General features: G+C 37.2%; 1 protein-coding gene across 5 annotated transcripts in view; it reads left to right on the forward strand.

Moving 5' to 3' along the window:
• The window catches only part of COL21A1 (collagen type XXI alpha 1 chain), a 186,018-nt gene extending 173,985 nt beyond the window's left edge, over positions 1–12,033 (forward strand). For 4 of the 5 annotated variants that reach the window (XM_060308278.2, XM_060308277.1, XM_070046683.1 and 1 more), the window contains 8 exons: positions 1,537–1,587; positions 4,307–4,351; positions 7,037–7,069; positions 7,651–7,797; positions 7,887–7,941; positions 8,449–8,649; positions 9,459–9,536; positions 10,873–12,033. In XM_060308278.2, the coding sequence (XP_060164261.1) occupies positions 1,537–1,587; positions 4,307–4,351; positions 7,037–7,069; positions 7,651–7,797; positions 7,887–7,941; positions 8,449–8,649; positions 9,459–9,536; positions 10,873–11,060 (798 nt within the window). In that variant the 3' untranslated portion in view covers positions 11,061–12,033. The remainder of the gene's footprint in view (positions 1–1,536; positions 1,588–4,306; positions 4,352–7,036; positions 7,070–7,650; positions 7,798–7,886; positions 7,942–8,448; positions 8,650–9,458; positions 9,537–10,872) is intronic. The other variant, XM_070046682.1, reaches the window with a different exon arrangement.
• The last annotated feature ends 237 nt before the right edge of the window (positions 12,034–12,270 follow it).

Consider the following 12,270-nt stretch of genomic DNA (forward strand, 5'->3'; position numbering starts at 1 on the left):
ATAATGTGTTCAACCTCATGCTAAGAGCTGTGGCACCTTTCATGTCCCTGCATAGGTACTGTCTCCTAGATGAGGATCTTCGAAGAGACAGATCAAAAAATATAAACGTACAATTAAATAATATGTTGTAAATTCAGATTGTTCTGTGGTCAATCCAGATGTGTCAAGAACTTTTTAGGGAAAGTATTCCATGTGAGGCACTCTTACCAAAATATGAATATCACTCTTACCAAAACTGGGGCAAAAGTCTGAAACAATAAAAATTACAGCCAGAATGCTTGACCATGGCATTCCTATCTGTGAAACAATTATATTACATAATAGTTCACTTAAAATTAATTTAAGGAGTTTAAAATACAAAACATATATATTCATATAAAATGTTTTGGTGAGATAAAACAGCATCACTTTGGGTTCTCTCTCTCTCCTGTTAAGTAAAGAACTCTGAGCTGTATCTATACAAATATTATTGTTGGCTTGAAGTCTTTGAGCAAGAACTGACTGCCCACCTGTCAGAGAAGTCCATGCCCCTGCAGATATATACAGTTCAGGTTAAGAGTGGATGTGTTGGCTTTTTTTCTGCAAAGGATACAAACTGTTATGTCTCCATCTTTGTATTCCTTGCTCTTTCAGTTTTTCTACCATTTCATTTTTTCTATCCCTCATGTATTATCTGCTCAGCCCCTAGATTACTGTACCTAGTGTGATCCCTTTTGCTCTGATGAGCGGCAGGCAGTACTTGCTGATACAGGAATGACCCTCACAGCAGCAATTAAGTGTTAGACCATCAGTGAATATTAAGTAAACTACTGTGAATATGTTTGGATTTAGAGATTCCTTGTTCAGAAACCTGCCAGTTAAAAGAAAATCTGTATTTTATTCGCTGTAAACATAAAACTCTACTGTTTATGTTTGGATAGCATGGTAGAAAGGAAATTTGGAAAGAGCGTCCAAGTTCAACCTTGGGCAAATGCTTACCTTTCCTGATCTGTGGGTACATTATAAGAACAAAGACACTGAACTAGTTGGTTTCAAACATCTCTTCTAGCTGAGAAATTCCAGGAAACAATATTATGGAATATGAATTTCCCCCCAAAAGTTAATTTTTGAAGCGTATGTTTTCTAAAATACTTTTTCAACATTGTTTTATTTCATTTTTTCCTATAAATTTGTGGGCATTATTAGCTTAATAGTAGAAGACTTTTCAGTTTGATTTCATAAAACGAGATTTGTCAAAATATAGTCCTCTCTTTGTTTAACTTCAGATTGTGATCAATATAGAAAAGTTTTCTTCTTCCTTATAAAATAGAAATTGTAGTTAATTTTCTTTTGAATGTAAGAGCACAAGAAAGTATTCATTTAGAACATCATCTTGACATAATGTGTTTTTACTCTCTTCTCAAATATCATGTTGGAGTCAACTTTTGTTTATAAGGCACTTGTCGAATTTGCATGAGACCATATATTTTTCTTGGCAGAAGAAAAGCATGTTTATTTGAAAGGATACAGAATATATGACATTATGATACATATTAGATGGCCTTTTTGCAGGGGGACAAAGGAAATCAAGGCGAAAAGGGCATTCAGGTATGTTACTGGCTTATTTTATTTTTTTGGCTTGGCAAAAAAACTCAGGGCTTCATTCTTTTTAATTCTTACATGGCTTTTCCAGCTCCTTCCTGTTTTACCGTCAATATCTGTTAAATCCCAGCTTTCTCATTTTACTAAATTTCTCAAAACACATCAAATCTAACTTTAACATTTGTCACTACACCACTATTGTAGGAAACTTGGGAACCAAGCGATTCAACAAAATAACATACGGATTTTATCACATGCTTGTAATATATATTTATTTACATATTTTATGGTGTGTTGGTTTCCACAAATGATTTGACATGGCTTATGGCATAAATAAATTTGATAAGAAACTGTTAACACTGTATATAAAACATATTCAAACTAATAAACAGAAGGAGAGTTATACCAGAAAATTAGATCAGGCTGAGGAAATCTAGGGAGATTTAGAAGGACGTTTGGTTTTGGGTGGCTTAGCAACAAAGGCAAAGAGGAGAACTGTGCTACAGCTTTGGGAGATAAGGACAGTTTCACCTCAGTCCGAGTGGCCCTCAGATGATTTTTTCATTAACTGAAGCCTGACCCGTGAGTAGGACGCCGCTGGCTGAATCAGTGACACTGATCAGGAATAAACTATATCTGTTGGTCTTTCAGTCTTTTAAGTTCTAGAAATGTAAGACTTTTCCAATCATCAATTACAAATCAAGTGTCCAGACAGTACTTTAATGATGTTTTTAAGATTACAAAGCTCAGCTATAGGGGCTTCCCTGATGGTCCAGTGGTTAAGAATCTGTGCTCCCAATGCAGGGAGCACAGGTTTTATCCCTGGTCGGGAACTAAGATCCCCACGTGCTGTGCGGTGTGGCCAAAAAAAAAAAAAAAAGTTCAGCTATAGTGGCTGAGTCTTGCTACGTAAAACACTTTGCAAAATTCGCAGAACTTTGAAAGCTCCAGAATATCTGGTGGCATAAAAGGAAATTTCAAATTTAGGTAATAATAGCATCAAAATCTGCTAAGGTCACAGTCTGAACACTGTTTCAGACAATGAAACTTGAACTAAGCCCCTTCCCGCCAGCCCACTGTCCTGACCATTTCTTGTCATGGGTCCTGGGTGACTGTAATATCCTAACTGGTCTCCTTGAGTTCAGTCTACCCCTTCCCCCCACACTTTTACCAGCATCAGTAACTAAGTTACACAACTGCTTAGGAGTCCTTCAGTGATGCTCCACACACATTTCAAGATAAAATCCAGCCCATAAAGTGCCTCCTTGTTGGACTGAATCTTCTTTAGTCTTATCTCTTTGCCAGTCTACCCACTATTATCTGCTCCTGCCCTGCTGCTTTAGCTGGAAGAAATTATACACCTCTGTCCTGTGTCTTCTCTCCCTGCCACACCCCCGTCTTCTCGAAGTGGGTACCACTTACACATCCCTGAGGGCTGCACTCAAGGTGGAGTCATTTTTCCTACCCTCTTTATCAGATGCCCCACCGTATGTCCCAGTAGTATCCATTCCAGATATATAATTATACACTGCATCCTTATCGACAGTATTTTCATTATTCTTTTTTTAATAGAATTCCAATAGAATTTAGTTGTATATATTTTTATTGATATAATTAACATATAACATTGTATAAGTTTAAGGTATACAGGGCACAATGTTAATATATAATAATGTATAAGTTTAAGGTGTACAAGGTGTAAGTTTAAGGTGTACGAGTTTAAGGTGTACAAGTTTAAGGTGATATAATTAACATATACCATTGTGTAAGTTTAAGGTGTACAAGGTGCAATTTATATATTGCAATATGATTACTACTGTAAGGTTAGCTAACACCTTTATCATGTCACGTTAGTTTGTTTATGTGTTGAGAACAGTTAAGGTTTAGTATCTTAGCACTTTGAAATTTAGAATTTAACTGCTTATTAAAGAGATTAATTGCTTAGCTTTTGCACCACACAGTAAGCAACTTGAAGGCAACATGGGGACACTGCAACAGTGTCCCTACAGCAAATAGGGCCCCTGGGAATTCATTGATGTAAGTAGTAAATGAAAAAACCTCTATGCAGGAGTGATTTACAATTTCAGTCACTAGATCTTTAATTGATTGTGTATCTAGGTGTATGTTTTGCTAGAAACTGCTAATTATCCTGTTCAACATAAGGAAGAAATAGTAGAGTTTCAGGGTCTGGCCCAATGTCTTATACAAGGAGGATGTCCCAAAATATTAATTGAATGGACAAATGTGTTTATATCTTTAGTTTTTCTCTATTTGTCCTAATTTAAAGATTTTCATTCAAAATGTATTTTACAGTATATTTTTAGTTTAAAAATGTCCTTCAAGTGATCTTCTTGCCCTCCATGTGTATAATCAACACTGAACATGAATAATGTCATTGAAATTAAGAAAATGACCACAGCCACTGGATTTTTAAATTATTTTCATGCTGTGAACACGGACTCAGCAGAACATCCTCAACTGTCTAACATTATTTACATGTTCCCCAAAGTCAGTAGTTCGTTCCTTGTCTTTATCCATTTTAGCTGTAAGATTAGGTTGACGTTCCTCTCACTTCTTTTTTTCTTCTCTTACATCATTTTACATATTTGCATCACTGCTCTTGTGACCTTTCTTCTAGATGACAGCACAGTACATAGTTTGTGTTGTATATGTGATTGCATCATATGTGTGCAAACTAATGAATAACATTTATTCAATTTTAAAGGGTCAAAAGGGAGAGAATGGAAGACCAGGGATTCCAGGGCCACAGGTATTTTTTTTTATGGAAAATGAAATAATGAATCACATAATGAACCCCCTGAGAGAGGGTTACTTGCAAATAAAAATGGGTGGGGAGAAGGGGAGATGTAGCCTGCATTCTAAGTGCATTCTAACTGCCCAGGGATGAGAATTCTAGTGGTGATGGTGATCACAACTTTAATCTTTTGATTTATATTTTCATTTTCCCATGCTGATACTCTCAGTGGCTGTGAAACTTGATTTTCAATGCTTTCTTCTGACCAAGTAAATGACTAAATGTAGACAGTTCCACCCATTTCTTGGAGTAGTATTGGCCCAAGGCAGCCATACATGGCAGCATCTCTGTACCTACTGTTGAGTTTTGATTTTCTCCTTGAAATGTGAGTAGTTGAGGCCATACATAGTGAAGGAATGTCCTTGTTTCCCTCTAGTTTGTTCAAAGATATAATTTACTACACTAGAGATGAATTAAAATGCCATCTTGAAGAACTGTGTTGTGCAGTAGATACATAATAAGATTGCCTTGCTTCTTCCTTGACTAAACTCTCCTCATGAAGCCATGTTTCGGTGAGATTGCCAAGTGGCATGTAGGTTCAGTCAGAGCCATATTGGACAAATAAAAGCATCCAGCTGGGCTTCCCTGGTGGCGCAGTGGTTGAGAGTCTGCCTGCCAATGCAGGGGACACGGGTTCGTGCCCCGGTCCGGGAAGATCCCACATGCCGCGGAGCGGCTAGGCCTGTGAGCCATGGCTGCTGAGCCTGCGCGTCCGGAGCCTGTACTCTGCAACAAGAGAGGCCACAGCAGTGGGAGGCCCGCATACCACAAAAAAAAGAAAAAAAAAAGGAAAGCATCCAACTGCTTAGGGAGTGTGGGTGGGAGAAAGATTCAGTGATTACACTGACTCTGGAGGTAGGGGGATAAAACTGTGAGGTGATGTCTCCAAGGACAGGGGTCTCTGCGTCCCTCACTTGGAGGAATGGGGGAGACCATTGGTGTGGGGGGCAGTCTTTGAAAGCACATGGCCCCAAGGTTGTGTAATATGGAGGGTGAGTGTTACATGTCAAAAAGTTGAGAACTTAGAAGTGAACTTCAGAGCAAGAATCACTGAAAGGAGAAATGGACAGAGTTTGCCTGCGTACAGTTATGTGCAATACAAAAGGTCTTCATTTTCCTGTCCCTTCACTCCACTCACACCACTGGGTGACAATCAGCTCTGTCCCTATTCCCCTCTGACCTGCTCTGTTTCCCTGAGTTAATCACACAGCATCTTTAAACAGCTCTACTCATAGGAGGACCCTCACCCCTTCATCCATCACCCTCCACAACCCAGGCCTTTTACCCCAAATTGTTATTCACAGTAACTCTCTGATAGAAGGATATTTTCTTTGGATTTTGAGTTCACAACTTGGTTAGCTCACTGATTGACAGATGACACTCTCTGCAAGTTTCCCCTAACTTGTTTTCTTTTATCTCACTTCTCAAGGAAAAGAGGAAGTCTGCTCCCCCAAGGCAGGATTTGGGTTCCCTAGAAAGCTTCTGTCCTGGGTGTATTGGAAGCTGCGTTTTCCACCACCAGGAACTGAGTCTACAGGGAGAATGGCAGGGGGCGGGATGGGGTGGGGGAGCAGGACAGCCATTGCCTCTCAACAGCTGAATAGTTGTCCCAATCTCTCAAAGTAAACAAAGTCCTAGTTAACTGTCGTCCTACCAAGGGCTGCACGTGTGTGATTTTTCTGGCGTTCACATTGTGAATGGGGTCCAAGCGAATGTTTCCCTCATGAAATCATCTTAGTGGATTCTCAGATGACAGCTGTTTTCAGTTTTAGCTCTCATTTGGTTCTAGTCCAGAGAGCTTACTATTTTATCTTTCCTCTTACTCTGGCTCCATTTGTAATATTCTGTCTGGTAGAAACCCCTGCATTTCTTCAGAAACTTCCATATTTAAAGAATGGCCTTACAGAGAGTGTTTTACTTGCTGATCGATTTTTTTTATACATCTTTATTGGAGTATAATTGCTTTACAATGGTGTGTTAGTTTCTGCTTTATAACAAAGTGAATCAGCTATACATATACATATATCCCCATATCTCTTCCCTCTTGTTTCCCCCTCCCACCCTCCTATCCCACCCTTCTAGGTGGTCACAAAGCACCGAGCTGATCTCCCTGTGCTATGTGGCTGCTTCCCACTAGCTATCTATTTTACGTTTGGTAATGTATATATGTCCATGCCACTCTCTCACTTTGTCCCAGCTTACCCTTCCCCCTCCCCACATACTCAAGTCCATTCTCTAGTAGGTCTGCGTCTTTATTCCTGTCTTGCCCCTAGGTTCTTCATGAGCATTTCTTTTTTCTTAGATTCCATATATATGTGTTAGCATACAGTATTTGTTTTTCTCTTTCTGACTTACTTCACTCTGTATGACAGTCTCTAGGTCCATCCACCTCACTACAAATATAGCAGAGGGAGGAACACTCCCAAACTCACTCTACAAGGCCACCATCACCCTGATACCAAAACCAGATAAAGATGTTACAAAGAAAGAAAACTACATGCCAATATCACCGATGAACATAGATCCAAACTGAAAATTAAAGTTTGATTAAATGTGTGGTAAAGGGTGCATGCCACATTGCTAGTACTGTAGCTTGCACATTTACTTATTTATTTATTTTTTCCCTATTAATTTTCAAAGGGAATTCAAGGCCATCATGGTACAAAAGGAGAGGTATGTTTCTTCATGTATTATGCTGTCTGTTCAGTCCTCATGGCTTGATTTTTAATACTGTATAAATCTAGCTATTGACATCACAAACAGAAAATATCTTTCATGTTCTTTAGTAGTTCCTAAATAGAGATTTTCAGAATATGTAGATTCACTGAATTAGGTATGAAATGTTACATATTTGCCAGTAATATTGATTCTTCTTCTAAATTAGGAGCTAAGTTTTTCTGCATGTTTCTCAATGAAGAATATTATGTATTTCTACATCTATCTCTCTAGGATTTAAACTCCTTGGGGACAAGACTGTGTCACGTTCATCACTGTATCTCTGGCACTATGCATATTGCTTAATCAATATATGTACTAGGTAGTGGTTATTTGTAGGGTTGGATGGATGGATAAATGACAGTTTAATATAATATGAAATTTCCTTCCTGATCAATTACAGTGTTTCCCAACAATTTCCTATATAACTTAGATATATGTTTATATATTTTCATATCCATATCCTTAAGACTTTTATGATGCATTTATACCTCCTGAAATATTTAAATAGAACTTTTGAAGATTTCTTTTGTTTTTAGAGAGGTGAAAAGGGAGAGCCTGGTGCCAGAGGTGCCACTGGACCCAAAGGAGAATCTGGAGTGAATGGTCTGATGGGGCCTACGGGTCCCCAGGGGCAACCCGGGGAAGCAGGTCCTCAGGGACCCCCAGGACTAGATGGGAAGCCCGTATGTATTCTGCTTCTTTCACAGTTTTCATATTTCTGTTGCTTTTTACTTGGTATGTCAATGTTATAACCCTTAATAATTTGATGCAGGGGAGAGAATTTTCAGAACAGTTTATTCGACAAGTTTGCACTGATGTATTAAGAGGTAAGTCTCCAACATAGAGATTTTGATAACTTTCAAATTTCAAAAGTAATACAAATTCTTTGTAGAAATTATAAAATATATAAGTAGGATGAAGAAAATAAAGGACATTTATCAACCTCTTGTTTTTATTTTCCAGATAAGTATTTTTATAAAGGTAAAATATTATATGTACCCTTTGTAATCTTTTTAATAAAGCAATTTATCATTATTTCACTATTGATTAAATTTTCTTCCCTGACATAATTCTGGTAATTTTATTCATAATATGACATCTATAATTTAATTTACCAGTTTCTTTTAGAGGGGCACTTCCTTTTTTCCCTTACTTGAAGCAATTGCCACAATAAAATTATTGCACAGAGCAATGGATATTTCCATAGTTACATTTCTAGAAGTGAAATTATTGGCCAAGAGATATGTATCTGTAAATTTAGAAAAAATATGAGTGATATTATTAATGCCCATTTACCATTTAAACATAAGGGATGGGGTTTCTTTGCTTTTAAGCCCAGCTACCTGTCTTACTTCAAAGTGGAAGAATTCAGAGTTGTGATCACTGCCAGTCCCAGCGTGGCTCTCCTGGTATTCCTGGGCCACCTGGTCCCATGGGCCCAGAAGGTCCCCGAGGATTCCCTGGTTTGCCAGGAAGAGATGGTGTTCCTGGATTAATGGGAGCTCCGGGACGCCCAGGTGCCAAAGGATTAAAAGGTACTTAGTTTGTATGTGTAAGCAAATAAATAACAGAAAAGGGTATTTTTTGTATTCACATCCTAAAGTTATTTAACAGGCAAGAGTTCCTGTTTGTTTTCTTGAAGACAAAAAATTTTTCTATCCCTAAGTCTTTAAATAATTTGTCAACTGAGTTAAAGAACAGTCATTCTATTTCATGAAAGAATATCCTAAAGTCAAGAGAGAGGTCAACGTTATGAAGCATGTGAACCTGTAAATCAGAAAATGTTGACAATGTACTTAGAAATTTTGCTTGAGTCTAATTAGGTCTTTAAATAGAACGTCACAGACACCATTTCCTTTATTTTGACTTTGGTTACTTCTGTAACCATATTCAAAATTGTTTTCTATAAATTTCTATAAGAAAAATGATGTTTTGCGACCAAACTTCCTAATAGCCCACAACTTACTGCTCTTTGTTTTTGAATATTTATGTGAAATGTTGGTTGATAATTCTTTCCTTTTAATTTAATATTATAGGAACAATTTAGATGTTTCATCAAAGTAATAAAAGAACAACTATGAGTAACAAAAAGAGCTAATAATTCCAAACCATTTTCCTTTCTTAATATTTAATCTTCATTAAGTTTTGCTAGACCACTGATCATTTTATAAAGTTTCGCTTCAAAAATTCTGTGTCCTGTTAATAATAATAAATAGGTGGCTGGCTAATTTTTAAAGATTTATTTTTCTTTTAATGTGTGTATTAACAGCTTTGAAAGAAACAATCTAGGAGGAAGTGATTTTATGGGAAAAGTAAGCTTACTCCCCTCTCTGACACTCTGCAGGCTTACCAGGACGAAATGGGGCAAAGGGGAGCCAAGGGCTTGGGTACCCTGGAGTACAAGGTCCTCCTGGTCCCCCAGGTATGAACTGATGATGCTCATAAGTGTTGCTGCACATTTTACGTTAAGAAAATCATCATAAATCTCTGTCCAAAGATTTGAAACCAAGACTTTCGTTTCCTTTTTTGAGTGATTCACATTCAACACATTGAGCTCTAACTACTAGAAGTTTTATCCTATATTATATCCATTAATCATTCAGGATTCTCTCTCACTTATCATTTAGACTGCTTAGAATACCACTCCTTAGAATAGTTCTCAGATGGTTCCAAGTCGCCCAGGCTTACCTAGTGTATATCACCTTTAATCTTTATGATTCTCAGGGAAGCAGAATAATGCTGAGATAGACTTGTAAGCCAGCCTCTGCTAGCTGCATTATTTAACTTATCCGTGTGTCAGTTTCCTCATTTGTAAAATAGTGATGAGATGTCTTTTGCATCATGACATTGGTGGAAGATTAAATGAATTAATACATGTCATGCTATCAGAACAGTGCATGAAAAAGTTATGTTTTCAGTAAATGTGTACTATCATTATTATTTTAGATGTTATTACTGCTCAAGGCTTTTGGGTGGATCAAATGATTTAATACTTTGTATGTAAAGCATTTTGAACAATACCTACAATTGTAGCTTAGTGCTGATTAAATGTTTAGTAGTAGTAGTAGCAGGAAGTATTAGTGGTAGAAAGTGCCCAGTCCACTCTGCTCCATCCCTAAACCTAAATATTTTGTTTTTGTTATTTTGGGTCATCAACTTTAAAAGGCCAATATCTTGAGTTAATTTTTCTTTTTTTGAACATGCTAATTGAACTAAGTTATGGTTCACAAATTAGTGTTATAATACCTCTGTGTATTGATTACTAGTATACTATGGTAATGACAATGTGTTTCCTTGTGGAAACTAAAAAAAATATATATATATGTATATAATGGAAATAGTCATTTTGACTACAAATATGGCACAAAAGTGGCTTTATTAGAGTTTTAGCTTACTGATATATTTATAATAATTTTGGCAATTTATAATAATATTGGCAAGAGATAAGCTGAGAGGAAGAAATAGTTTGGACAATCCACAAATTGAAATATTAGAATGTTAGCTCTGTATCTTCAGCCGCAGCATGATTGCATATTAACATAGCTTGGCCTAGTTTTACAAAAATTACTTTTGGGTAGTTCTTTTCAAAATGGAAGGTGTATAGAATTAGCAAGAGGATACCTCCTCTTTTCACCTTAGTGCAAATACGTAAAAGTTTCAAGGGAGTCTTTTTACCAGTTTACATGTTTTGAGGATTCAACTGTGTCAACAACAAAACCAAACTCATCTGTTCATGTATTGCTAATGTCCCATCCTAGGTCCAGAGGGCCCCCCTGGAATAAGCAAAGAAGGTCCTCCGGGAGACCCAGGTCTCCCCGGCAAAGACGGAGACCACGGAAAACCTGGAATCCAAGGGCAGCCAGGACCCCCGGGCATCTGTGATCCATCACTGTGTTTTAGTGTCATTGTCAGAAGAGATCCCTTTAGAAAAGGACCAAACTATTAGTGTCTGATGCCTCATTCAGCAGCCTAGGCATGGTGCTCTTCTTTTGTGGTCTTTGCATCTCAGGAAGATAACAACAGTAATCCCTTGAAAAGAAACTCATGTACCTCGGTGTTTTTATTATTGTTTCTTTCCTTAATGAAAAATATAGAAAAGGTCACATATACCGATTTTAAAGGCTCCTCAGTTCTTCAGAGCCTTTAGATTAGTAGCATTAACTAAATCTCAAGGGTTTCTTGTAAGTCCATTCATTTTAGTCAAAGTCAAATATAAAAAAACACCATTGCCTGTCAGCCAGTCAGTTTCAGTCACTGTGAAAAATTTCACATTCAGCCTCCATGCAGCAGAGTATTTGAGTTCAACTTCCTGTGTGTGTGAATTTCATGTTTCATAGCTCATAGCTCACACTTCTACATTAGTCCAAACGTGCATCTGGACATGGGAGATGAGATCAGGGCTGATATTCAGTTTGGGAACAGACCCTATTGCACTATCAGCCCTTACTCCAGTGTCTGTGCTTACCAGACAGTGGTGATGGACTGTTGGGGTTGTTCAGTGTTTTGAATATCACCTCTGAACATTCTGGAAAAAAAGTTTCACTGGACCTGGTTGATATGTTCAAAGGAATGGTAAGATCAGAAATACCAAAAAGACTTTCTTCTTCATACTTGCTTAGTAATTGGAATGTTTGTTGCATGCCTTCATTTTCCATTTCAGTTATTACATGTGTACATTCATATATGTTAACTTTTATTGTAGCAAAGCTAGTGGGAATCAATGCTCTAGTTGACAGGAAAGGTAACTCCACAAATCCTAGGATGTCTTGATATTTTTAGCAGACTTTAAAATATTATAAACAGTCTTTGTGTACTGTACTTAATGCTTTTGTAAGGAACATAATTTGAGATATTCCATCTTTATCATGCTCTAAATTTTGTTACTTTGCTTATTATTCAAAGTACAATAAAGTTTTGAACAGGCCTGAATGCAGTGTCTTTTTTTATACTTAATTTTAACTGATTCTTGAGTATATTATCCATTTGACCTGGTCATTTATTCAATGGGTATAATTTATTAAATTATTTACCTTATTTTTAAATCACTGATTCATATGAAATAAGAACTTAGAAATTGGGTTGGGTGCTCCTCACCTAGATGGGTACAGCATCTGCTTCCTGGCCCAGGAATGGCTGGTAATCAGAGTTTAGCTTAA

Source organism: Globicephala melas, chromosome 11 (assembly GCF_963455315.2).
Source record: "Globicephala melas chromosome 11, mGloMel1.2, whole genome shotgun sequence".
NCBI classification, from domain to species: Eukaryota; Metazoa; Chordata; class Mammalia; order Artiodactyla; family Delphinidae; genus Globicephala; species Globicephala melas.